Genomic DNA, 27,890 nt, shown 5'->3' on the forward strand with positions numbered 1-27,890 from the left:
TTTGGTGTCCAAATAAAACTGGTCTTGACTTTTTTGTGAGCCCTTCCCATTTTCTATTAGAACCAGTATAATTTTTAAATCATGCAAGAGTACTTCAAACACTGTTAAAAAAAAAAACATGTAAGAAAGCCCATGTGAATCAGACTCCTATAAACAGGTATGCCACAAACAATATCGTTTAATAAGTTTAATATGCTTTTTTTTTTCCAGATGGTTCACAGAACCAGTACACTCAGGGTTTGATTAGATGTTGCAACATTAAAATTTCCCAATACTGACCAGGATTCCAGTTTGTTGCATACATTCTCATTGTTTTCCTCAAACAGAGGGGAATGGAGCGAGTGACCTTTCCTTGACAGTGATTAGCAGTAATAAGGCCACTGTATGTACTTGGCAATCCCCCAGAATTCTTTACATCTACCGTTCAGTGTCATAGGGAGAAGGATTTTGAGGCTGTTGTCTTTCAAAGCTTTCCTGAGCATGACTTTAAGATTCCAATTCTGTTTAGCACCCTGAGTGGGGGAAACAGCTTGAACTTATGAACTGGGACACATCTGACTTTTAGTATCTTACATTAAAAACTCACGGCTTTAAGCACATACTTAGCCAGTGAAGACATTTCTTCACAAAGAAATGCTACAAGTCAGGCTAAATCTTGACTAAAAATGAATAAACTGAGTAAAAAGACGTCTTTCCACTCTAACAGGAAATTTTTTTTAAACAGTTATAGGAACTTTACCTATCACCATTAGAGATATTGGATAAGCTGAAACGATAAATAACAAGTAAGGAAAATCAAAGTCCGGCCACTTAGCAAGGCCTCACTATTGCAGGTTGTCCGAGTGTTTCCCCTAGTGCCACAGGAAACAAAATACTTTCCATAATATCTACTGTGCTATCCTACCAGAAATGAATGGAATATTCCGGTTCTGGCTGGGGGAACAATGAGGCAAAAGGCCCTAGTCTCTGAAAGGATGGTACATCACACCCGAGTCTCTGAAACAGTTAATGGGGGGAAAATCCCTAGTGTAAAGGTTTGAAATGGAAAGTTCCCATCTGGCAATACTTCAAACTATCTTCTACCACTCTGTTTCCCCCTAAGGAAGAATTAGTGTGCATTAGTTAAGTGGAAGCATTTAAGTTATGGGGTATGTTGGGGGAGGGTTATCCCTAGTATATTCCACATAGATACCATGCTTTCAGAACCATGGAAAAGGAGACACAAAGGTTGAGGCCATGGCAAAATGAAGGTCAAATGAAATATACAGCAAAAAGCAGCCATCACGTGAATAGAACCACTCCTGTCTTAAAATCAAAATCTAAGTTAATTATTCCAGTGAGTTGAAAACAATTTGAGATTGCCAATCGTCCCTGCAGCCCAGTGAAGAGGATTTACACTCTAGTCTGTGTGCCCTAAAGCTTATCCCCAGTTCCTGCATGTAAACAAGAAATCTTGATGATCACAGATAATATAGTTGTTCCACAGCTGAAATGATGATGTGCAGTAGCCAAAGCCTCTGAGGGATGGTGGTGCTATCCTCCCGACATTTTCTTGAGGTACTATTATTTCTGGTTCAGTCTTGCAGTTCCAAAGCAGAAAGCATAATCAGTTCAAAAGGGCTGACACTACTTTTTCCTTGTTATTTTCTTTTGAACTTATTCTGAAGATTACCACTAGGTCATACTTCATTATGAAAAGGTTATCATCACCCAATGAATAAGAGTATAAAGTTACACAAGATAATTTTTACTAAAATTCCAACGAATAATGAATCCTACCACATTTTCTTGAGGGGTAATTTCAAGACAATGGCCCAAGCTGCCACATAAGTCAGAAATTCTAAGACTCCATTTATCACATGGACAAGAATTCCAGACTCCTTCAGAGAACCCAGAAAACACACAGCTCTGGCCATTAAGAGGTCAGCCTTGGTACTTGCTGGATGTGTTTCTACTTTAAGCTTAAGGCAAAGGTATACCAAGCAATGCCTACTAGACACATCTTTGCATGGAGGGATGCCAGAGGAATATGGAGGGCAAGGCAGGAAGCAGAGAAAGAGAATCAGAATGTGATTTTAAATGACTTCAGGGGAGCCTGAGGTTGAATAATTCTATTTTCTGGCTACTGAATCTCATCCCTCTAGTTTCCTCCAAGAACATCAGAAATGCACACTTGAGAGGACTAGTGATCTACTCAGCTCAACGTCCTGCCCTTGAAAAAAGCACTACAGGGACTTTGAGGAGGGATGTCACCTCTCAGTTGTTGATCACAGAACAGCCCCAGTTTCACATCATTCCCTTTGGGGGACAATCGTACAGGGATTCCTTTTAAGCCTTCTGCATTCACACTTAGATTCTGCAGGTGACCCTTCTTAAAACAATCAGGTTTCCCAATTCTTTTAACCAAGGTGATGAGGCAGAGCCTTAAAGCTAGAATTTCAGGACTGGATCCTTGCTCCCGCCTGGATATGTGAGCAAACACTCTGTTTTCATTCTTGTTGAACACAGTCCACATCTTAAAAGATGTGTCATGCAGAATATTTTTGCTATTCTCTGGACCTTTCCTCCCTTCACCGTATCCTTGATAAATAAGGTCTCTAGAGATACACAGATCATTTAAGATGTACCCACAGTCTGCATGAGGTACAGTGGTGTTTGCACCCCTTCCTGGTCATGCTGAGGAGCTAGGCTCGGGCCACTGTAGCACATCGATCCCCGGCTCAGCAGTGCTTTGCTGGCGTTCCTGAGCTCACCGCCCCATCAACTGAACATTCTTCAGAAACCCATTCCCTCACACTGACTGTGCCAAACCTCACTTGACACTTTTTTGAGTATTCACAGCCCTGCTAGTTGTGATCTGTCCATGACTTTGTGAGGGTTTGTTGTCGTCTGTCTCCATCTCTTCTGGTCTACCTTTTATTGTATGGAAGCGGCAACATTTTATTGCATTGTCAAGACCTACATTTAGGTCGTTTATAAGAATCTTAACACTGAACCAATCACTGACCCTTAGGAAACTTCCCCTGCTAACATTCTCTCCAGAAAAATGTTTCTTTAGTCCCAAGTCTTTAATTTCTGTCCCAAGAATGACAAATTCCCACAATCTGATAGTAACTGATATTTTAAAATTTGCCTTAGTGGAGAAATTTAACTAAAGTCCTTAAAAGTCTCAACAAATTAGATCTTGTTCCCATGTTTCTTTTTATCCTCAAAAAACCAGAGTATATAAATCAAGCATGATTTCCTATAAAAGAAACCATTTACTTCTCTTCCAATAGGTTATGTTTAATTAAGAATTCAGTGATATCACTACTTCACTATTTTACCATCTTGTTAAATCAAGGTGAGTTAGCTGATACTTCTGTCAAATTGACACAGCCTGAACCATACCACAGAGGTATGGATGAAGGCAGAGTTTTGAAGAATTAGGAAAGGGAAATCCAGATATATCGAGGGGGGTTTTTGCTGCTGCTGCTGCTGCTGTTGTTTTTTACTTACATCAAAATTACATGATTTTTAAAAGCCATAGTAATAGAGGGAAGTGAGAGGCAACAGGTTGAGATGTTTATGTTAATTAAGATTTAAACACATTTTCAGTTCCCAAATGACCAAGTGCTCAGGTGAGCAAAATCAGGATGCTGGGAAAGAAGATGACCATGAACCTCAGGAAGACAGAGGAGTTGACTTCTCAGGTGCAACTGCAGAAGAGGGGCAGGAGCCTGGAGGGCTCAGGAGCCTAGAGGGCTCCCATATTTACCGTACCTCATCTTGCCCTCACCCTAGCTCAGAGTGAACATTTTTTTCTTGATTTAAATTTCAAATAAATTATGTTACAGAAAGGAAAGATGATATGGCTTAGTCACAACTGCTGTTTACTTTCTTCCACAGCATCACAATGATGAAATTACAACAAAAGGAAGCTTGACCCTGAAAAATCTGATTGTAACATCTGCCAAGTTGATCTGAGCCTGATTCCCATTCCAAAGCAGGCAGAGTCCGGGTCTCCCTTATTCTTGTGCCTCTCTACCCACCCTCCCCTTGCTGAGCTATTTCCTGTTCTCTTCCACTATAAAGTTCTGGTCAACAACTTTTCAGGTCTGCTGCAGGAAGCTCTGGGACACGAGATCTTTGGTGGGTCTGTGGGTGGCTGAGGAAATGGGTACTTTCAATTGTTCACACAGGCTGTGAAGGAAGCAAAAATCTCCACCATGAAACCAAGAAATGAAATGGCCCTACCGTGTGGAGAAGATTCCACCTAGTGTGCAGAAGGCCAAAAGGCTTTAGCTTTATACAGGCAACAAATGATGCTTGAGCCACGTACAAAGCGACCCCAGTTTCCTGGGATGCAGTCAAGCTTTGCCCTATCCTCTATCCAAGCTAGAAAAGCTAGCGGAAAGTGCACCCAGGAGGCGTGCACAGAGCACACCCGGTCCCTCTTGCATCCTCAGCGGATCATTCCAGTGCTGGAAGACGCCCTCTGTCCCAGGTGGTGCTACTGCTGGTGATCTCTTCTCTCCTTGGCACAGACGGCTCAGCCTCTGCTATCAGAGCTCAAAGAGGGGGTTATATTTCCTAATCTCCTGAAGAAGTTTCTCTTTATCCTGGTTAGCACTGGCCAATGCTTGTTTAGTTTCTATAAGTTCTTTTTGTAGGGTAGGCAGTTCATTCACCTGAGGAATAATAAGCAGTTCACAGTTAATGAATATGGTAATATCACCTTGCAATAATAGCCAGTAAAGACAGCAGGAAGGAAGAATTCAAGCAGAAAAATCCACAGGCCAAGTCACTGATCAAGAGACCTCAGCCAGATCTCCTCCAAGAACCTAACTCCCTTTTCAGCGTCCATCAGTTCAGGGACAGCAACCACTCGCCTCCAGCTCCTGGCTTACGTCCTCTGGCCAGCAATTCCAGAAGCTGCTGCTAGGGGACAGGAGAACGAACCACCCAGGTGCTCACAACATAAGCAAGCTTTTCAGCCCTCTGGCTTTTCTTAACTTTCACAAGTACAGCCCCTACTTGTTTATGGGAAGGTTCTGTCCAGTTGGGTCCTTACCTGTTGTCTAAAAACCTCTCCTGTGGGCACCAGAAATAGCTGTTCTTTGAGGGGCTGCTTCTTCTCACTTTTAGGTACTTCAGCTGATGGTCTGTCCTGAGCAGCAGCTGGAGAAAAAAGTAAAGGTTCTAAGTGAAAACACTACTGCCAATGACCACAGTTCCTGATTGTCATCTATTCACTTATGGGGGGAAATAAGGCAGAGAGGTCAAAAGGCTGATGAGCCCAACTCACCACCAATGTGGAACACGCCATCATCACTCCTCTTCAGCACAACATGCTCCATGGCCACAGTGATGGGGACAGGGCCTGGGGAAGTTGGATAGATGGGGGGGATATCATCCTGCAGGAAAGAGAGGACCACATGATGCCCCCAGATAGCTCAGAGCAAGTGAGGTAACACAACTCATGCTTCTACCATTCAGTCTAAAGCAACTTCATGCCACTGGTTCTCCATATATTCTTGCAAGGTATGAGAGAAATAACTGAGTCCCATTCTGGAGATCACAAAACTGAGGATCAGATAACCTGAAAGCTTATGCCTGGTTCTGTTTTATGCCGAAGACAGGGTTAGAGTTAGAGACAGTGTTTCTCTCCCTACCTGAACCCAGGCCCATGTGTGTGTGTGTGTGTGTGTGTGTGTGTGTGTGTGTTGGAATCCAAGACCTCACACATAATCAGACAAGCATTCTACCACTGAGCTACATCCCCAGCCCAACCCAGGCCCTTTTACTTCAATATATATATTACTAAAACACTGACAGAAAACGTTAATATGCATTTCCTCACCTGAACCTCACTACATTTTACAGGGTCAAGGGAAAATGATAACAACTGTCATTACCAGAATTTCTTGCCTGACAAAGTTTAAGGCAAACACCCAAGTCCTCTCACCTTTAGTGTGATACTGGAGTTCAGGAGCTCAATCTGCATAGGGAACACCACTGGGACTTCCTCATCCTCCAAAAAGGGCCCCAGGCCATTGAGCACCGAAGTGAGCAGCTCAAGATCACAGCCTCGAAGTAAGAAGTGCAGGAAGCCATTTTGTGCAGCCAGTGGGGAATGAACAGCTGCACGAGGCCCCACCTCAAAGCGAAGGCCTAAGGCTGGCCTGATGTTGTCAGTCTTCAAACTTGAGGATTCCTGAAAGCTTGTACCTTTTGCAAAGAAACACAAGGAAAACATATTAATTAACTTGGGAACTGTTATGAGCACTTTACATCCTTCACCATTCATAGCAACCCTATGCCAAAAGTGTTAGCATCATTCCCTCTTATAGATGAATGAACTAAGCCACAGAGAATAGCTTTCCCAAAGCTGCACAACTAGTAAGCAGCAAGGATAAGACTGAAGTCAGGTGGTCTGATTTCAAATACAGTTGATACTACGGTCAGATTTTTCAGGGTCAAGCTTCCCGCATTTCATCACTGTGCTGCTGTGGTAGAAAGTAAACAAGAGTTGTGACCAGCCATTATCATGTTTCCCCTCTGTAACATGCTTTATGTGAAATTTAAATCAAGAAAAATAATATTCACTGTGAGCTAGACTGCAGGCAGAGGTGGGAGGGTCAACAAGAGCGCTTCAGGCTGAGCTACTTTGCTAAATGCCCCTCAGGGTGGAAGAAAGGCAAAGGACCAACAAAAAACTGGCCTCCTCTGAATCTGACATACTAGGCCAGGGCTAAGGGAAAGCTCTTGAAACAACACTCTCAACTCTACTAAATTTGAAGTCTTGTTCTCATTTCTCACTGACAAAGTCAAGCAGAGTCTATGTTCATCTCTCCAAAACTCCATAAAAAACGATCTCAGATTTAGCCAAGGATGTGGAACAATTTACATATTTATGAAACTGCAAATTGAGATAACCATTCTGAAAAATAATGTAGCATGATCTAGTGAAGCTGAAGTTGCACCTACCCAAATGATCTAGAAATTATATTCTTAGGAATATAACCCTGGAGAAACTCTTAAACCCATACGCCAGGGCACATATAAGGATGTTCATAGCAACCCTATTCCAAATACCAAAAGAATGAAAAATAACCCAAATGGATGTAATTAGTGAGTGGGTACAAGGGATATTTGGGGTGTGATTGAAATACACTAAAATTAGGTTGTGATAATGGTTATACAACTCCATAAATTTATTAAAATATATTGAAGTGTACAATTAAAAAGAGAATTTTTTACTATGCAAATTGTACCCAATAAAGCTGTTTTTAAAAAGCAAAAGGGTTCAGTGTGATGGCACATGCCTGTAATCCTAGCTACTCGGGAGGCTGAGGCAGAAAGATTTCAAGATCAAGGCCAGAGAGCTGGTCAAAGTGAAAAATAAAAAAGGGTTAGGGTTTAGTTCAGTGGTAGACCGTTCCTGGGTTCAATTCCCAGTACTGCAAAAAAAAAGAAGAAGAAAAAGAAAAAGAGAAAAGAAAGAGAGAGAGAGAGAGAGAAGGATAGTATATCTATATACTAGGATATTATATAGTAGTGAAAATGAATGAACTATTGCTAATAACATAGACTTTCAAGAATATCATTTTTTTAATATTTATTTTTTAGTTGGACACAATATCTTTATTTATTTGTTTTTATGTGGCACTGAGGATTGAACCCAGGGCCTCGCATGTGCTAGGCGACCACTCTACCACTGAGCCACAACACCAGCCCTCATAGTTTATTAAAGAAGCAAGAAGCAAGCAACAAAATCACACATTGTGATTCCACTTGGAAAAAACTCAAAAACCTGCAAAGCTAAATAATATACTGATATAAACTCATGTGGAAAATTATAAAGGTAAACCAAGAAAATTATAAACACAAATTTTAGGATAGTGTTTACCTATGACAACATAGGGACACAGGGACAGTGGAGAGAAAGATTCAGGAAAGGGGCTCCAGGACTTCAAAGGTAATGTACTGTGTATTTATTAAACTAGGTATGCGTGCAGAGGTTCATCATTATTGTGTTTATGTTTATACCTAAAGAGACTTCATTGGGGTTTTTTCCTCCCTCTAATGGGTGCTGAAGAAAAGGACTAAGAGCTTGGCATTAGGGCAGCTGCCCTTAGAACACAGGAACAGGTGCCAGTTAACCTCTGGTTGCCCTAGACAAAACTTACCAGCTCTGCTAGAATGGCAGCCGTCCTTACCTGGGCACTGTCCTTGTAGGAACTGCCAGAGTCCCACGGTGCCTAGCTGCTGTAGGGTCAGTTCCTCTGCTTGCAAGGCTACAGTCAGGTCCTCACCACGTACCTCAATCCCAACAGACACTTCATTCACCTTCAGAACCAAAACTGAGACCTGTCAAAGGAAACTCCCTGAGTTCTGAGTCCCACACTTCCAACCCAGAGCCTACCCTTTACATCTAAGAAAGTGGAGCAGCTAACCGAATGAAGGACGAGGTCCTCACCACTGGGTGATACTGAACTGTTGGCCCCTGGAGAACGCTGGACAAAACTATCTACAACAGGGCTCCCTTGAACAGCATCATCCAAGACACCTGGAAGGGATCCTGATGGAACAGATTCTGGACCAGATTCTGTGTGAGACAGACAACAAGAGAGTTCAAAAGTCAAAAAATTCTAGTTGAATACAACCTTTAAAAACAATGACAACTGTAAAAACAAAACGGTTATGACACTTATGAGATAACTAGAAATTTGAAGACTAGATAGATATTTGATTAATTTAAGAAATAATTGCTTATTTTCAAAATCTCAACAATGGTTATTTGGTCACATGTATTAAAATCTGTAAATGGAAGTAATCTATCCGTTGATGGATGACTAGATAAATAAAACGTGGCACATCCATATAATAGAAGAGTATTTAGCCTTAAAAAGGAAGAAAATTCTAAATGGGCTAAGGAACTGAACAGACACTTCACAGAAGAAGAAATACAATCAATCATCAAATATATGAAAAAATGTTCAATATCTCTAGCAATTAGAGAAATGCAAATCAAAACTATACTAAGATTTCATCTCGCTCCTGTCAGAATGGCAATTATCAAAAATACAGGCAACAAATATTAGCGAGGATGTGGGGGGAAAGGCATACTCATATATTGCTAGCGGGACAGCAAATTGGTGCAACCATTCTAGAAAGCAGTATGGAGATTCCTCAGAAAACTTGGAATGGAACCACCATTTGACCCAGTCATCCCACTCATAGGTTTTTACTCAAAGGACTTAAAATTAGCATAATACAGTAATGCAGCCACCACAATGTTTGTAGCAGCTCAATTCACAATGGCTAAACTATGGAACCAAAATAGGTGTCCATCAATAGATGAATGAATAAAGAAAATGCGGTATACATACTCAATGGACATTTTCCTCAATTTTAAAGAAGAATAAAATTATGGCATTTGCCAGTAAATGGATGGCGTTGGAGAAAATCACGCTAAGCGAAATAAGCAATCCCCAAAAACCAAAGGCTGAATGTTTTCTCTAATATGTGGATGCTAATTCACAATAAGGCAGGCGGCATTAAAGAAGAATAGCATTACCTTAGATTAGGTAGAGGGAAGTTATGGGAGGGGAGGGGAGGGGAGGGAATGTGGGGATAGGAAAGACAGTAGAATGAAACAGACATTATTACTTTATGTATATATATGTGACTACGTGACCAATATGATTCTATAACATGTACACTCGGAAAAATAAGAAATTATATCCCATCTGTGAATGATATATCAAAGTGCATAAATGCATCCTACTGACATGTATAACTAATTAAAACAAATAAAAAATTCTGACATTTACTATTGCCAACAAGAAGACTACAAAGAAGACCCTTAAGGGTATTACATTAAGTAGAATAAGTTAATCACAAAAAAGACAAACACTATATAACTAATACTAATATCAGGTATCTAAACTCCCCAGATTTATAGATAGAGAGTAGAATGGTGGGTGCCATAGGCAGGAATGAGGAATAAATGTTTAATGAGTACAGAGTTTCAGATGAGCAAGGTAAAAAGTAGTCTGGAGACAGATGATGGCGATGGTTGCCCGACAGTGAGAATGTACTCAGCACCACTGAACAGTACATTCATAAGGGGTTAAGACGGTCAACTTTATGTATATTTTGCCACAATTTTATGTGGCACTGTACCACAATATTTTCAATGCATAAATTGAAAATATTTATGGATAAAAATTATATGTTTGGGATCTGCTTCAAAATAATTTGGGATGAACCAGGAGCAATGGTGCACACCTTTTTAATCCCAACTATTAGGGAGGCTGAAGCAGGATCCCAAGTTTAAGACCAATCTCTCAACAACTTAGTGAGATCCTGTCTCAAAAAACAAAAGAGCTGGGGACATAGCACAAGTGGCACAGTGCCTCTGGGTCTAATCCCTAGTGCTGGACAAAAAATCTGATGGAGGGAAATAGGTAGTGGTATATACTAAACAAGAATGGCCATGAGTTCTTAATGCTGAAGCAAGGCAATGGCCATATGAGGGTTCAATATTTTATTCTGTCTACTTTTATACATGTTTAAATCTTTCCAAAGTTAAAAATAATTAAAACAAAGTAAACATGTGTATGCACAACCTACCTTAGGAAACAGAGCATTATCTTATTAAAACCAAAATGAGGTATCACCTCACACCTGTCAGATGGCTATTATCAAAAAGATGAAAGAGCCAGACACAGTGGTACATACCTGTAATCCCAGCAACTCAGGAGACTGAGGCAGGAGGATTCCAAGTTCAAGGCCAACCTCAGAAATTTAGCAAGACCTCCTCTCAAAATAAAACTATAAAAGGGCTAGGGATATAGCTCAGTGGTAAAGCACCCCTGGGTTCAATCATGGGTACAAAGATAAGAAACAGGTGAAAGAGTAATTAGTGGGAATGTAAATTAATACAGACATTATGGAAAACAAGATGGCGGTTCCTCAAAAAAACTAGAAATAGAGTTACCATATGATCCAGAAATACCACTTCTGGGTATATATCCAAAGGACTTGAAATCGCATGTTGAAGGTATATCTAAACTCCATGTTTACTATAGTCCCATTCACAAGAGATAGTTATGGAATCAACCTGTATGTGCCCATCAACTAATGAATGGATAAAGAAAATATGGTACATGTATACAATGGAATACTATTCTGCTTTACAAAGGAAGGAAATCCTGTCATTTGTGACAATCTGAAGAAACCTGAAGAACATCCGCCCAAATGAAATAAGCCAAGCACAGAAAGCCAAAACCCACATATTCTCACTTACATGTATAATCTGAAATAATTTAACACAAAGAATCAGAAAGCAGAAGGCTGGTTACCAGGGGCTGGCTAGTAGAGGGATGAAGAGATGTTAGTCAAAGGACACAATGTTTCAGTTAGACCAGACATAATGAATATGTTAGTTAACTCGATGCAAAACTTGACACTGTGCACGTCATAGCATCACTTTGTACCCCATACATGTACAACTATAATTAGTCAATATCTGATAAAAATAAATAAATAAAGGAAGAAATAGTACATTCTCTTTAGATGCTCTCAAGGGTCTCAAGGGATTTTTTTTTGTTTTTTGGTTTTTGTTTTTTAAAGAGAGAGAAACAATTTTTTTTAATATTTATTTTTCAGTTTTCAGTGGACACAACATCTTTATTTTATTTTATGTGGTGCTGAGGATCGAACCCAGCGCCCCGCGCATGCTAGGCGAGCACGTTACCACTTGAGCCACATCCCCAGCCCTCAAGGGACATTTTAAGTCAATAAGCTAAGAGAACCAGTGTAACTTTTAGAGGAGATAGATTTAATTCCTAAAAGTTACTCATTTTCTAAAGACAAAAAGCTTCTTAAAAAAAAAGCTTCTAAATACTTTCAAACAATAAACTATATAGGCACAGTGGCACATACTCATAATCGTAGTGACTTAGAGGCTGAGGCAGGAGGACTGCAAGTTTAAGGCTAGCCTAGGCAATTTAACAAGATATTGTCTCAAAATAAAAAAATAAAAAGATAAGGGGATATAGTTCAGTGGTAAAACACTCTTTGGTTCAATCCCCAGTACTGAAGGAAAAAAAAAAAAAACTCACACCACTGATAACAAATGCAGAACTGATCCCCAAAATAACTACATAGTTCTAAGACTAGTGATTTATCCTTTGATTTGAATCCCTTTCTGTGATAAAGGTCAAGTATTAAGTAATAACCTAGAAGATGTTGAGATAAAGCCAGAGCCACAAATCTACTAAATTTTTTCTCTCCTTTTTGTTTTGATTAAGAAAGTGTATATATTATGAAATCTCTGTTCCTCTTGAATCCCGCTGGCTTTAATACTGGCAGCAGAGAGAACCCCTTTGTATTTAGGCAACTTTGCTCCCACATACCAGACTCCAAGAGCATCACAAAGCTATCGCTGCCATCACTGTCCACTGAAATCCGGTCTTCGGGGCCACTGTTATCCAATGAGACACCATCAAATGACTGCTGAGATACTGTCCTCTTCATGGAGAAAAAGCGGAGTCGGGCAGCACCTCCACCCACTGGGGCTGCTGGGCCCTCATCTATCTTAGCCATGGGCTCCCTGTTAAGAAAAATAAAAACAAAACACATGTATGAAGATGTGAGAAAAAAAAAAGAGAGAGAGAGAAAGAGAGAATAGCGTTACATTAGATTAGGCAGAGAGAATTGATGGAAGGGGAGGGGAGGGGATGGGGGGATAGGAAGGATAGTAGAATGAAACAGACATTATTATTACTGTGTGTATATACGTGACTGCATGACCAATATGATTCTGCAACCTGTATACTCAGAAAAATTAGAAATTACATCCCATCTGATTCAAATGTATGATATGTCAAGGTCATTGTACTGTCATGTGTAACTAATTAAAACAAATTTAAAAAATACAAAAAAATTTAAAAAAGAAAAACAAAACCCACAAATGTGGCTTTGAAGATATGTTTGTTCCCACCCCAGCAATATGCTTCCCCTTCAGCTCAAATAGGTAATGTGAAGAGAAAACTTTATAGCTGCTATAAAAAGATGAAGTTATTTTGCACCCACTGGCCCTTCTGAATTACCTTATTCCAGTACGTTTAGGTGTGTGAGCAGCTAATCAACATTAAATGTCAAAGTTATTCAGGGTCATCCCATACATAAGAGACAATATCTACCTACCAAACTGGTGCCACCTGGAGCCACCAGCATCCATTCTACATGTCCTCATTGAACAGCTTCTGTAAGCAAGGTACCACAGTACTAGGCACAAGGAAGAAGTGTAGGGTGGACAAATTGATGAATAAGACGTTCTCAAAAGAATTTATGATCTATTAGGAGAGAGACTTATGCATATAAATTTTATAGGGATTGTCATACATGACATAAAGAGAGGGACAGAAACACAAGCCTAAGGCTAGACAATATTAAAAGAGGAAAAGAAATGAGAAGGAAATCAAGAATGGCTTTGTGGGAGGAGATGGCATTTGAGGCGGTCCCTGAAGGACTGTGAAACAGAACAGGGCACTCCTCTCCTGCACAGCACAAAGGCACAGAGCCTGAGGCAAAATAAGACTGGGAAGTGTGCAGCCCAGCTGCTGGGAGGTTTTGTTGGGGAGAGCAATGGAAGATAAAGCTAGAAAGGCATGACAGTTGAAAAGAAACAGCTAAAGACCCTTTAATCCCACCCTCCCAGTTTACAGATGAACAGTCGGACCCATGGTCACAATTAAAGGTATTATTATTATTATTATTATTAGGTACCAGGGATTGAACCCAGGGGTATTCAATCACATCCCCAGCCCTTTTTACTTTTATTTTTTTACTTTGAGTCAGGGTCTCTCTAAGTTGCTGAGGCTGGCTTGGAACTTGTGATCCTCCTACCTCAGCCTCCTGAGTCACTGGAATTATAGGCATGTGCTACCATGCCCAGTTGAAAGTATTATTATGAAAAACCCCAAGCCCCTAACTTCCCTGTAAGTGCTCTTCACTTTACCACAAAAAAATTGCAGCTTAAACTAAAGATTATATACGTCTCACAGCCATTTTAGTACATTGAGATTCACAGAGACAGCACCCAGCCCAGTGAGAGCTGGACGGGCACTGGGTGATTCTGTCTCAAACTAAACTAAACACAGGCAAAGAAGATCCAAAGAGGCTGTGAGGCAAAATGTCATCATATGCATTCTTCATGAAAACATGCCAGAAGGATCACAAGAGGCAGCATCTGGACGGCCAGGCACAATGGTGCACACCTGTAATCCCAGCAATTTAGGAGGCAGGAGGATCACAAGTTCAAAGCCAGCTTCAGCAACTTAGCAAGGTCCAAACCAACACAGAGAGACCCTGTCTCAAAATAAAAAAATAAAAAGGGCTGGGGACATGGCTCAATGGTCAAGCACCTCTGGGTTCAATCCCCAGGACCAAAAAAGTAGCAGCAGTGGCAGCACCTGGGCTACTTCAGTTGACTTTCAGTTGAGTTTTCTAAGAAGTGTTCAGAGAGGTAAAAAACCATGTCTGCTAAGGAGAAAGGAAAATTTGAAGACACGGCAAAGGTGGAAAAGGCCCATTGTGAAAGAGAAATGAAAGCCTACATCCCTTCTAAAGGGAGGTCTCCATCAGTCTTCTTGTTCAGCTCTATCACCTCAAAATCAAAGGAGACCATCCTGGCCTAACCATTGCCGATGTTGCAAAGAAACTGGGAGAGATGCGGAATCACACTGCTGCCGACAACAGGCAGTCTTATGAAAAGAAAGCAGCTGAGCTGAAGGAAAAACACACAAAGGACACTGCTGCCTACCAAGCTAAAGGAAAGTCTGATGCAGCAAAAAGGCAGCTGTCAAGGCTAAAAACGCTCAAGAGGATCAGGAAGGTGTAGAAGATGATGATGATAAACAAGTTGGTTCTAGGAATTACTTTTTTTTTTTTCTTTCCTTGTCTATAAAGCGTTTAACACCAACCATACAAAACTCATTCCTTTTAAAGAAAAAAAATTGCAATGTAAGTATATAGTTAACATACTACCAAATGTGTCTTTCGGTGGCACTGTCTTGGTAATACTTTCAACAGCTGCTAACCTTGCCTGGTACAGTATGGGGGATGTACACTAGCATGGAATTGAAAGCAGGTTTTTGTTGTTACACACCACAAATTAGTTCGATATGGAGACAATATAGTTTTTCATCTTTAGTTGTCCCTGATGTAGCTTATATGAAATAATTGTTATATTAACTGAATACCACTCTATAACTGAAAAAAAATGCAGCTGTTTTGTTGACATTCTGAATGCTTCTAAGTAAGAAGAAGAGACAGAAATGTGTTAAACAGACAGGGTCAAGGACCCCCACACCAGGAGTTTAAAAAATGGAGTAGACAACTTGTAATTGTAACTGGTGACTCCATTGGGGCCTGAAGGTATGTGCCTGAATCCTGAGCCAGTCCCTGAGGCAAAGCAGCACCCTGATAATATCCTGGTGTAACTGGACTCAAAGACACACTTCTTTAAAATCTCTAGCATATGGTTTCCAAGGCCACATAAAAAAATAACTCCCCTCTAACCTTGTTATATTAAACCCCTAGACAACAGACATCCCTCAAACCCTCCTTCGGGCTTCTCCCCTACAAGAGCTCTGCTTTCTTTCTTTCTTTTTTTTTTTTTTTTTTTTGGGGGGGGGAGGTTATCTGGGATTCAATTCAGGGGCACCTGACCACTGAGCCACATCCCAGCCCTATTCTGTATTTTATTTAGAGACAGGTCTCACTGGGTTGCTTAGCACCTCATCTTTGCTGAGGCTGGCATTAAACTCACAACCTTCCTGCCTCAGCCTCCCAAGCCGCTGGGATCACAGGAGTACACCACTGCACCCGGCCCCAGCCCTTTTTTTATTTTTAGTTTTTTTTTTTTAATTTTTAGTTGTAGATGGACACCATACCTTTACTTTATAAAAAGTTTTTTATGTGGTGCTGAGGATGAACCCCAGTGCCTCACACATGCTAGGCAAGCGCTCTACCACTGAGCTACTACCACGCCCCCCACTAGCCCTTTTGTGTTTTTTATTTAGAGACAGGCTCTTACTGAGTTGCTTAGGACCTCACTAAGTTGCTGAGGCTGGCTTCCAATGTGCAATCCTCCTACCTCAGCCTCCCAAGCCACTGGGATTACAGGCATTTTTTTGCCACCATACCTCACTCTGCTTTCTTTCTATTACTTTAATAAATGCTGTTACTTTGCTCTCACCCTTTGTCAATGGATCTCATTCATTGAATTCAAGAGACAAAGAACACAGATCATCCCATCTCCTAAATACAAATTTTATTTTAAAAAATTATATATTAAAGTGTTTTGAAAACTGTAAAGTGACACATGGATTTATCATAATTGACTATGCTACACTAAGAAGTTCAAATGGGACCTGGGGGTGTAGCTTGGTTGGACAACGCCTTCCTAGCATTCATCAGGCCCTGGGGTTCCTTCCATCCTCAGCACCACAAAAAAATAAAAAATTCAAAGAAAATTCAGGAAGGCATAAGGAAAATGCTTAGAGGTTTTAGAGTAAGGAAATGACAAAATCACAAAAATCACACCTGTGTTTTAGGAAGTTTAACGTGGCTTTTTCAATGTAGAAACCAACACTTTACTAAAACAGTCCAATGTGGAAACAGACAGGAAAAGCTGATAAGAGATTCTCTAGAGAAGTGTGTCCTGGTGGCAGCATCAGCATCAACAGGGAACCTCTCAGAAACGCAGAATCTCAGCCCAATCTCATACCTACTGAATGAGAAGCTCTGGGGACAGGTCTCTGCAACCTGTTCAATGAGGACTTGAGGTGATTCTGATGCACACTCAGTTTTAAAAACCACTCATTTAGGAATTACGGTCAGAACAAGACAGATTAGTTTTAAGAGGCAAAGCACTAAAATGTTCAGCTGGATGAGCAGGAGAATGCTACTATCCAAAGAAGAAAGAACTGATCTGGGGAGGGATACGAAATCAGTTTCAAACATGTGAGCAGCTACCTCTGAGAGATCCAACTGTCTAGTAGACAATTTTAAATGAAGAGCAGGAGAAAGGAAGGAATTCAGGACAGAAAAAAAAGCTTACAGCAGACGTAAGGAGATGAATAAAATAACCAAGAGAAAATATTCAAAAGCATAGACTGATACAAACCTTCTAAAGTCTGGCAAATGCATCAAGAACCTTAAAAATATTTGCAGCATTTGACCCAGTATCACTTACAGACTTTTACTCTAAAGAGAGATTTAGATACATACAAATATGCAGAGTAAGGTTCACAAAAATAAGAACACTAAACACAGCATTAGTTCTACCTGAGAAAGACTGGAAACAGACTAACAGACCCCATAGATAATGAAATGGATGAATAAATTATAATATATACATTTGATAGAACATAATAATGCAATTAAAAATCATGTATTCAAATACATAATAAATGAGAAAATATTCACAATAAAACATTAAGTGAATAAAGCAGGATGCAATGTTGTAGAAATAATATAATCCTATTGTAAAAACAGTATTTGTGTCCATATACAAGCATTCACATGGGCACACAGATTTAGATGGGTGTACAAATCAGGAAGCAAATAGACCTAAATGTAAATAGCAACTTTTTTGTGTGTGTGTGCTGGGGATTGAACCCAAGGGTACTTTACTACTGAGTTATATCCCCAGTCCTTTGTATTTTTTATTTTAAGACAGGGTCTTGGTAAATAGCTGACCATCTTGCTAACTAGTGGAGGCTGGCTTCAAACTTGGAATCCTCCCACCTCAGCCTCCTGAGTATCTAGGATTGCAAGTGTGCATCACTGCACCTGGCAAGAGCAGCTATCTCTATTTTCTCCTTTCTTCTTATCACCTACATCTTCAATACAATGAGCACAGATCACTCTTATAATTAAAAAACTAAAAATTAGGACAAAAGTGATCATAACAGCCATGATGGCGCATGCCTGTAATCCCAGCATTTTGGTAGGCGGAGGCAGGAGGATCACAAGCTCCAAGCCAGCCTCAGTAATTTAGCAAGGCCCTGAGCAACCTGGAGAGACTAAAAAGGGCTAGAGGGCTGGGGTTGTGGCTCAGTGGCAGAGTGCTTGCCTAGCATGCGTGAGGCACTGGGTTTGACGCTTAGTACCGCATACAAATAAAACAAAGGCCCATTGACAACTAAAAAAATTTAAAAAATAAAAATGAAAAAAAAAGAGCTGGGGATGTGGCTCAGTGGTTAAGTATCCCTGGGTTCAATTCCCAATACCAAAAAAAAAAAAGTGTTCAGAATATGGACAACCTTGAAAGTATTTACATTTGTAGGACAAAAAGAAAAGAGCAGACAAAAAAAAAAAAAAAAAAGAATCCTTCAGAGAAATGAGAGTAACTGCAGTAATTTTCAATGTAGAAATCAACAATTTACTAAAACAGTCCACATGTGGAAACAAGAAAACCTGATTCCCTAGAGAAGTGGGTCCTGGTGGAAGCATCAGCATCAACAGGGAACTTCTCAGGGTTAAAAATGTTCAGGAAGAGTTGCCCGGCAATGTTAACTGCCGCAGAGAAGTCCAGGAAAGGGCAGACTGAGGAAAGGCCATGGGTTTGGACAGATAGGAAGGCACTGTCGGTTTCACCAGAGCTTTTATCACACATCTTCCTGTGATCATTTTAATTTTCCCCATCTCCTTTATACGTCTCCATTTAGAAAAGGCAGCACCTTCAGTCTTCGCCCCACCACTCACAAGTTGTATAAATCTTGAGCAAGTTTTTTTTAACCTTGCTGAGCCTCAGTTTCCTCATCTGTAAAATGGCGAGTGATATTAGTATCTTTCTTTTAGGACTGTTACAAGAATTCAGTGGATTAATATTGTATGTAGGACAATGTCTGACACACAAAATACTTCAATCTAATATTATTACAACACTCACCCCTTTAAGTTTTCCTCTCTTCTTCCTCCTTGGCAATCTATCCTAGCAGGAAGATACTCATAGGCAATCCTAAGAGACCCACGTAAGATAATTCACTACATTCACTTCGAAAAACAGTTCTAATGCCACTGATCGTCATACCATGCTCTCTAAATCACAAAGTGTCCCAACAAAGATTTCCTTTACTTCATTGTCTTTCCTAAATCCACAAGGAACCCATGGGAAAATTCATAATGCTCTCCTCTTCTAATGTCACATTTCTGTGTTTTCTCCCTATTGTATCTCTAGTACTTAACCCAGAGCCTACAACACAATAAGAGCTCAAAAAGTATTTGCTAGCTGGGCACAGTGGTGCACACCTGTAATCCCAGCAGGTGGCTGAGGGAGGAGAATTGAGAGTTCAAAGCCAGCCTCAGCAAAAGCAAGGTGCTAAGCAACTCAGTGAGACCCTGTCTCTAAATAAAATACAAAATAGGGCTGGGGATGTGACTCAGTGGTCGAGTGCCCCCAAGTTCAATCCCCAGTACCAAAAAAAAAAAAAAATGTATTTGCTGCTTTCTTCTTACTCTGGCAGATGTTGGTAAGGTGTATCAGAAAGAACAAGTCCAAAGCCCCAGTTTTTCTACTAACAAGATAGAGAGAATCCATGAGCACATCCTCTATTGAGCTTTAGTTTCCTCAACTATAAATAGGGGATAAAAAGGTCTGTAGCTGGGCTGGAGTTGTGGCTCAGCGATAGAGCGTACACCTCATATGTGCAAGGTGCTGGGTTCAATCTTCAGCACCACATAAAAATAAATAAATAAAATAAAGGTATTGTGTCCAACTACAACTAAAAAAAAAAAGTCTGTAGCTATCCTACTAAGCTGATACAGGGGATCAAGTCAAACAAAAAAATCACATGAAAGACCACTGAGAAGAATATTATACAGATACCAGCTATTGTTATCATAACATATCTGTTATTAATAATTATGAATTAATGAAAGAGAAGATAATCTGATTTTAAGCAGCAATAAACAATGACTTGAAAACTGCCCATTAAATGGGCCCATGTATGCATTCTCCTGGACTATGTGGTGCTTCAGAACATAAAAGTGCACATAATAGGAAGCCTTGGGCCGAAGGGTCAGAACTAGAGGAAGAGATGGAGTGAATGAAGGAGGCAGAGAACCACTCACTTGGTTGGGGGCAGGGACAGCATCTTGTGCATGGTGGAGGTCATTCGATCTCTGCCCAGACTGAAGGCATCCTTAGTCAGGGACACAGCTTCCTTAGTGAGGTCCATGGTGGCATGTAGAGCCTCCTTGGTGGCATCCTTGGTCATGTGAATAGCACTCGACAATTCTCCTTCAAGGTTCTTCAAGGGAACAGGCTCACCCTGTCCGTTCACAGCAGTATCCCTGCCAGCTGTGGACTTCAATGCAGCTGGTGAGCTGGAGGCTTGGGCTCTGCTCAGTCTCTTGGCCTGGAGGGACTCAACTGCCTTGTGGCCTTTCCCTGACAGCTGCTGTGGAAGTGGATCTGAGTCCTGCAATTCTCCATTGCTCTGAGGCCTCTCATGAGATGCATCAAGATTGTCAATACTACTATTCTCCAGGACCTTCTCGGGGCTTGCTGGGCCCTGGTCTGAGGAGGCATCAGACTTCAGTTCCCGATCCTCTGAACGAGACAGCTCTGAATCTATAAGGCTGGTGGTGTCTGAACCTGCAGAATCAGCATCGACAGCCCCAGGGGCAGGATGCATGAGTAGAGCCACCTCAGCGCTGGGAAAGAGCACACCAATGCAAGCTGTCTGGTCCTGCAGGGGAGACCCTGTCATGGCCTCTGTATCCTTAGTCAGCTGCTCCTGAAGCTCCTGCAGCACCTCCTTCAGACGGAGCAGAGCCAAGTACTGGTAATGGTCCAGCCTCACGCGGACATGGGCTGGGGAGTGTACAAGCACATGGACATCTGCTGCATCCTCCAGCTCTGTCACAGGCCCTTTGTTGCCCACACCATCACTGCCTTCTCTCAGAATTTCCATGACTTCTGTAAGGCCTGACAAACTTTTCAAATCATGCTCAGTCTTTGACCTTTGATGGGACACAGAATCAGGGATGAGGGCTTCAGAGTGAACAGGACTGCCAAAGCTGGCTGATGGTTTCAACCTCCCCTCCGAGGCCAAAAGGAGCCTTCGAGCCTGGGCCTGCTGCCAGCGGAGAGGTAGACAGACCCAAACAGACAAGGGGAAGGGGGCCACAAAATTCAACATATGGCCTTTGAAGTTCTCTGTTCCCTCAAAGTCCAAGGAGATCTGGGTGAAGTGGATGGACCAGAGATCCTGGGAAGCCTTAGGCCTCTGGGGAGGGAGGGTACTAGGCTGAGGAAGGCGGGAATCCATCTGGAAGGCATGATGCAAAAACAGCATGTGCAGAAGGCTAAAGCCACCCGGAACCTTGGGAAAGCGATCATAATTAGAATGGAAGAACTCGGCAGCAGCAAAACCCCGGAAGAGAGTCTGGAGATCTGGACAGCTACATTGTGGGGCATATCGTGTATTGGTGGCAATCATCCCTGATGAAGAGAAGACAAGGGCCTGGGGACGATGCAATTTTGCCTGCTCTCTCTTCTCCAGAGGGAAGCTCACCTTCAGAGAAAAAACACAATTCAGAATGACTCTCTGAGTATCTCAACAACCCACCACTAATACACATGCCAAGGATCATTTGGGCCAGGAAACTGTTTTTCTTACTTCCATGAGGAGAAGAACTATGGATAACAGCCAAGAGAAAAATGCAATTGTGGTTACCACAGGGGACAAAATTCCTACTCTCTCCCTACCTTTAACCGGAAGGCATCCAGTCGGATGTCCAGATGTTCATCTTTCTGCCTTGAATCCTCCAGTTTGTAAATAGCTTTGAATTGCTCCAAGCTACGGTATAAATCTAGGCAAAAGAGGTTTCCCCAGAGCAAGCTGACAGGATCCACAGTAAATGCCAAATCATTTAACTGAATGTAGAGGTTGGGACAGGGAACTGGAAAGCAGAGAGGAAAAGAATCATCATGTATGAAGTGGCAGCTAGACTCTTACTTACTAGCTAATGTTTGCTTTATAATCAAGACAGCAAAGATACACATTATGCAGGGCAGATTTTAACAAAGGTATACAAAATTAACTCAAATACCTAAACTCTTAATAACAAATGAGGATACACATAGTGGCCCTGAGTCTGAAAAAGGTGAAGAGCATGAGCTAGACAAAAGAAATGGCTGGTCCCGATGCTCACCTGGAAGCTCCTGATTATCTGGGAAATAATACTCTGTAAACTCAATATGAATGGCAGAGACCTGAGTGGGTAAGCTGTGGAGTTTGCGACTGCAGGAAAGGAGTGTAGATGGCTTCTTACTTGGCTGTCCAGCTGTAGAAACCTAAGCAATCACAACTTACTGTTAGCATCTGTAGCAGTCCCCAGAATAGAAGTCAATTCCTCAACTATCCTGCCTAAGCCTGGCACAAACATATTCCAGGCACTCTCTCCGCCTTCCACTAGCCCTAAGGTAGTTTTTTCAGCAGGTGGTTGAGTAGAGCACTCCAAGGAAAGCTGGGACAAGTCCTTTTCTCAGTAGCTATGCTCAAAAAGACCCCACTGTCAGTCTACCCAGAATAAGGCAAATGGTCCCTGGATTCTACAACTTTGGTCACACTGTTCCAGTTGCCTTCCAAATGAACTTTCCAGCCCTTTCCAAACATGTTTCCCCACTTCCTCACCTGATGGATGTCCAGGTCATCCACTCGTACAACCATGCAGCTAGAGCGTAAGCGATTCCAGGCCGGAGGCCGAAAAGCAGCCTGACGTCCCCCAGAGGGACACTTCTCAAGAAGGTTCTTTCGAGGACTAGAGAGAGAATCTAAATAAAAATAAGAAAATGATATACTGTCAACTCTCATTATTAATGGAACTAGAAAAGTAAGCCGGGCATGGTGGTGCATGACTGGTCCCAGGGACTCTGAAGGCTGAGGTCCTGAGCAAAATAAAAAAAAAAAAAAGCACAAACTGGATGGAACTCAAAATGTTTTCCTGCAGACCAAGGTAACAGTGTTGTTTTTGTTTTTGCGGTTCTGGGGATTGAACCTAGGGCTGCTCTATCACTGAGCTACAGTCTCAGTCCTTTTTAGTTTTGTTTTAAGACAGGGTCTCAGTGTGCCCAGGCTGGTCTCAAACTTACAATCTTCCTGCCTCAGCCTCCCAAGTAGCTGGGATTACAGGCCTGTGCTACTATACCTGGGGATAACAGCTTTCTGAATAGAGATGATGAGAACTTCTCTTTAACAGTACAGCTATCCCTGAGGACAAAGAAAGTCACTAATGTCACTCCGCGGGACACAGTTGGTTTAACTAGCTACTCCACTGCTCTATCTGCACTGGTTATTCCAAGGTGAATGGTTAAGAGGCTAAGAACTGGAGTCTTCCAGTTTTTTACCTGCTTTCCTCCGGAAAGGGGAGTCTACCCCCAGGTGCCAAGGTGGTTTCAGACCGGTCTCTTCATGCCACTTCTCCATTTTACTCTGAAATTCTATCACAAGCTTCTGAGCCCAATGTCCTCGGGTCTCCATGGCCTCACAGTGCCGTACCCAATGTTTGCAGCTATCACCTGTACAACAAAAAAAGCAGAAAGATTTTAGCCCAAGACCATGATCCAATGTTTCCGTTTTCCCTTCCTGTCAGAAAAATCACAGTGTAGAATCTGACCCCTCATTCCCAATCTAGAACTCTGAAATAAGGAAATATTATCCAGTGAGAGCTCCCAAGTTCATCTGGACTCCATATGTGATTTTTCCTAAGGATCCTTAAGGGCAGTAGCTGACTGCTGCCATCCTTAACTATGGATTACTAGAGAGGATCTAACTCTAGTGGAGATCTAGGGCTGAGGGGAGAATCAAAAGCAACATCTCAGGCACTGCTCCACCCCCAACTTCCTCTCCTCCATCACAAGAGCAGATCATCCAAGTTTCCAAAAGATGCCCTGACACCTCTGAGTATGTGCCGTAATCCCTGGAACCCTCCTGCTGGGCAGTCAGGAATGAAACCAGGAATCTTCCCTCAATATTTTGGGCCATGCTAGAATTGACCCCATTCAGATTTCTCCTAACCTGCCCAGTGGAAGGGGTAGTAGTCAAATGCCATCTTGCGGAAGGTAAGCTGCATGGCACCACCCATGAGTCTATTTGCAGAGATACCTATGAAAGAAAAATACAGGTGAATAGCACTGGAAGGAACAAAGAAGCCTAACTACCACCTGAAGCACTTAGAAGTCCTCTGGAGCCACCTCCAAATCCCAGCTGGGAACACAGTGCAGCTGAAAGGACATGATGCCAGGTGACTTGCAAGCCTGCAGCCTTCTTCTGTTAAGCTGCAATAGCCCATGGACATGCTCTAGAAGATCCAAAAAAAAAAAATAATAAAGTATATTCCATTGTCTCTGTAACTGGCTGCCAGATTTCCAGAAAAGCCAAAGAAAATAAAAAATTGATTCAGGAATTCTAATACTAGGTTTCCCACAGACCCACTCTACAACCTGGACTGACTGGTTCCCCCAACCCTAAAAACATTAGTCTTACTGTCCTTCAACACAACATCTGGAAAAGTATAACCAGATCCTCCCTGCTCCCCTCCTCTGCTCCCCACACACAAAAATACCCATATTATTTCTTTTCATATCCCGGTCTCATAGCTAAAGCTATGATATTAGACAATCGCTATATGCTGTACATACAAAATACCATGGAACACTGAAACATGGAACATTATAAGATAAAAATATATTATTTTGTAGGTAAACTGGAATTTCTATCAGCAAGTCAAAAATTACATTATGTTTACCTTAGAATTTATGTTAAATTCTTACTAAATGAATGAACTTCCCATGTTTCTACCTTATCTAATTAGACTAAAAAACTGTAAAAGTAGAAATTATTTCTTCCACACATTATGTGGTCCACCCTTTTGTGCACTTCCACCCTGTACTCTACGATTGTATCTAGTCTTGTAACTAATAGATGCTACTTGTAACTAGTAGACGATAAGAGGGAAGAAAACAACACAGAAATGAGTAAAAGGAATCACCATGCAATCTTTAGGAATAAGCCAGGATAGCTTCAACAAGTAGGTCATTTCCTCCAATCTAGATTTTGCCATCCCAAATTCTGGACTAATCACCCTCCTACCAGGTAAAACACCTACACCAGAATTTCTGTTTCTCAACTTTTTTTTTTTTTTTCATAATGACCTCCCCTAGATTTTTGTTTTGTTTTTGTTTTTGTTTGTTTGTTTGGTTGGTTGGTTGGTGCTGGCAATTGAACTAGGGATGCTTTCCCATTGAGTTACATCCCCGGCCCTTTTTACTTTTTGAGACAGGGTCTCACTAAGTTGCTTAGGGCCTAAGTTGCTGAGGCTGGCCTTGAACTAGTTAACCTCCTGTCTCAGCCTCCCAGGTTGTTGGGATTATGGGCATATACCACCACACTTGGCCTAAGGAGACTTTTTAGACATTTTTTTCCGAATTGTCCCCCACCATGAAATTTTAATTCCATAGGTATACTATACACATGTATAATTCTCAAAGTTAAAATCACAAAGTTAAAATCACACTTATAATATATATGTGTGTGTATATATGTATATACTTCAGACATATTAAAAAATACAAAACATTTTCTTTTTCAGTCCAGGGTAAAGAAACAGAATAACTGTTTTAAGCTAAATTAAATATTTTAAATATATTAATGTTCAACTTAAATTTGTAATTGTGCTGATAAAATATGATTATTTACTTATATAAACTGTAATGTAACAAATTAGCTATGCAAATTAGCAATATATAAACACATAATAGCAATATAATAAAACTTTGAATTATTAAAAATTATTTCAGCAAAAGTAAAAATTTTAATTTCTTAAAATTATCTTTAGTGGTTGGGGTTGTAGCTCAGTGGCAGAGCACTTGCTTAGCATATGTGAGGCACTGGATTCAATTCTCAGCACTGCATATAAATAAATAAAATAAAGGTCCATCAACAACTAAAAAAATTTTCTTTAATGTTAAAAAAATTATCTCTAGTGAACTCAATTTTTTGTTTGATACAAGAAAAAACTTTTAAATTAGCCACCAGAGATTCATTCAGATATTGTCAACATTTTTCCTTTGTAGCACTTGACTAAATTAATAAGAGGCTAATTTTTGTAGAATTAAATAATAAAACAAACTGTTCCATTTAATATTTTCATTTAATTCTCAAAGTTAAAATCACAAAGTGAGGGTCACAAATAAATAATACTAGTAAGTAGCCAATGGCAGCCAACAGGTACCTGTAGGCATCTCTTGCCGTGTGACTTTGAGATGGAACAGTGGATTAAAACAAAGTCCACTGATCGCAGCCATCTACTTGCCACAGTTTGTAGTACTGATCTTCCATTCTGTATACCATTCACAAACTCAAAATCAATGCTGCTCATGAAAACCCAATGAGAGAAATACTAAGGAATAAAATTGTGTCAGGTAGGGTTAAGTTTTGGAAGACCACAAACCATTGTTGTTTCTAAGATTTCCCTACTTCCCAAACCCAATTTTCAATGTCCATAATAGGCAAATATCAAGACAAAAAGTAGATTAGTGGTGTTTAGGGCTGCAATTGTTCTGAAATTGATTATAGTGATGGTTGTACAATCCTATGAATAATATTAGAAATAATATTAGAAAACTAAAGTTTGTTGTATAATCTAAGTGGATGAATTTATGGTATGTGAATTATATATATCTCTTTTTACCTGGAGGTGATCATGATCTCAACTAAAAATACCTGACCTAGGTTACTACAGGAACAGGGTTCAAACCCCAAGCTCCCTTTGTTGGGCTATCTAGAACTAAAGGGACAAAAGCTACATGGACTGAGTGTATTGGAATAGGAACTAGAATTAAAATCAAATATAATTAATAATTACCATCATACCTAATATGTGAACACATAAATCATTCATAAGACATAATGATAAAAAATTCTCCAGTGAGCTGATAGGAAGAAGAAATAGCCAGGCCTTAAGAAAGAGAAACAGCATGGGCTTTGGCAATTTATTATGGCTGTCTGTCTGTCTGTGCCTCCGTGTGTGTGGGTGCATGTATTAAGTTGAGAGTGTAACTCCAACTAGAAAGCTTCCCTAGCATGAATGAGTCACTGGATTCTATCCCCAGTAAAGCGGGGGTAGGGTGGAGGGGCCTTTTGGTTTACAGGCTTTATCCTGAGGAAAAACAGTTTAGGGGAAGAAAAAAAAAAAAAAAAAGCAGGTGATTTTCCCTCTTTTCCTAATCCACTGCCAACCTGTAAAGCTGCTCCACTTTCATTTTAAGACATAGTGTGGGCAAGCTGCTCCTCCGGGGTCCCCTCTTGCCCTGAGGGAGCACTCTCTTTCCTTCTCACTTCAAACAGGAAGACTGGCACTGGCAGATGGCTGGGATCTGCTACAGCAGCAGAGGGTGCTGTAGCAGAGGGTGGAAATCCTATTTCATCTTTTGGGGACTCATCTGGGATCCACCAGAAGGCATGATCTCTGTCCTATGTACACCTTGTCCTCTACACCCACCAAATGTCACCGTGGACCTCTGGAATGCCATGATATACAAAATGCCCAGACTACTAATGGTCATATAGATGGAATCCAAAACAAAATTCCCATCTACTGGGTTCCCTTAGATAGGCCTCTTTAGAAGGACCTAACTGCCATTCCCTTTCAATACCTCTTTTCTGTCTAAGGTAGCCAGAGTAGTCATTATCCCTTGCCCCTAATGGCAATTGGGGGCATTTCTTAGGGGGAAATAAATGAAATAAAATAGATAACAAAACAAGTTAAGGAAACAAGTTAAAGAAGCTCTCTAATGGCTTCTCTAAATGTAAAGACCA

At 40.9% G+C, this 27,890-nt stretch overlaps 1 protein-coding gene across 2 annotated transcripts in view; it reads right to left on the minus strand.

Moving 5' to 3' along the window:
* Nucleotides 1-160: 160 nt before the first annotated feature.
* Bltp3a (bridge-like lipid transfer protein family member 3A) overlaps nucleotides 161-27,890 on the minus strand; it is a 70,309-nt gene continuing 42,579 nt past the window's right edge. For both annotated transcript variants that reach the window (XM_071613477.1, XM_071613478.1), the window contains 13 exons: nucleotides 24,090-24,176; nucleotides 23,420-23,590; nucleotides 22,707-22,846; nucleotides 22,225-22,366; nucleotides 21,779-21,972; nucleotides 20,137-21,584; nucleotides 12,408-12,604; nucleotides 8,439-8,590; nucleotides 8,202-8,352; nucleotides 5,948-6,210; nucleotides 5,288-5,396; nucleotides 5,054-5,160; nucleotides 161-4,670 (listed from right to left, as the gene is read on the minus strand). In XM_071613477.1, the coding sequence (XP_071469578.1) occupies nucleotides 4,545-4,670; nucleotides 5,054-5,160; nucleotides 5,288-5,396; nucleotides 5,948-6,210; nucleotides 8,202-8,352; nucleotides 8,439-8,590; nucleotides 12,408-12,604; nucleotides 20,137-21,584; nucleotides 21,779-21,972; nucleotides 22,225-22,366; nucleotides 22,707-22,846; nucleotides 23,420-23,590; nucleotides 24,090-24,176 (3,287 nt within the window). In that variant the 3' untranslated portion in view covers nucleotides 161-4,544. The remainder of the gene's footprint in view (nucleotides 4,671-5,053; nucleotides 5,161-5,287; nucleotides 5,397-5,947; nucleotides 6,211-8,201; nucleotides 8,353-8,438; nucleotides 8,591-12,407; nucleotides 12,605-20,136; nucleotides 21,585-21,778; nucleotides 21,973-22,224; nucleotides 22,367-22,706; nucleotides 22,847-23,419; nucleotides 23,591-24,089; nucleotides 24,177-27,890) is intronic.

The sequence above is a fragment of the Marmota flaviventris genome, chromosome 6, assembly GCF_047511675.1.
Source record: "Marmota flaviventris isolate mMarFla1 chromosome 6, mMarFla1.hap1, whole genome shotgun sequence".
Lineage (NCBI taxonomy): Eukaryota > Metazoa > Chordata > Mammalia > Rodentia > Sciuridae > Marmota > Marmota flaviventris.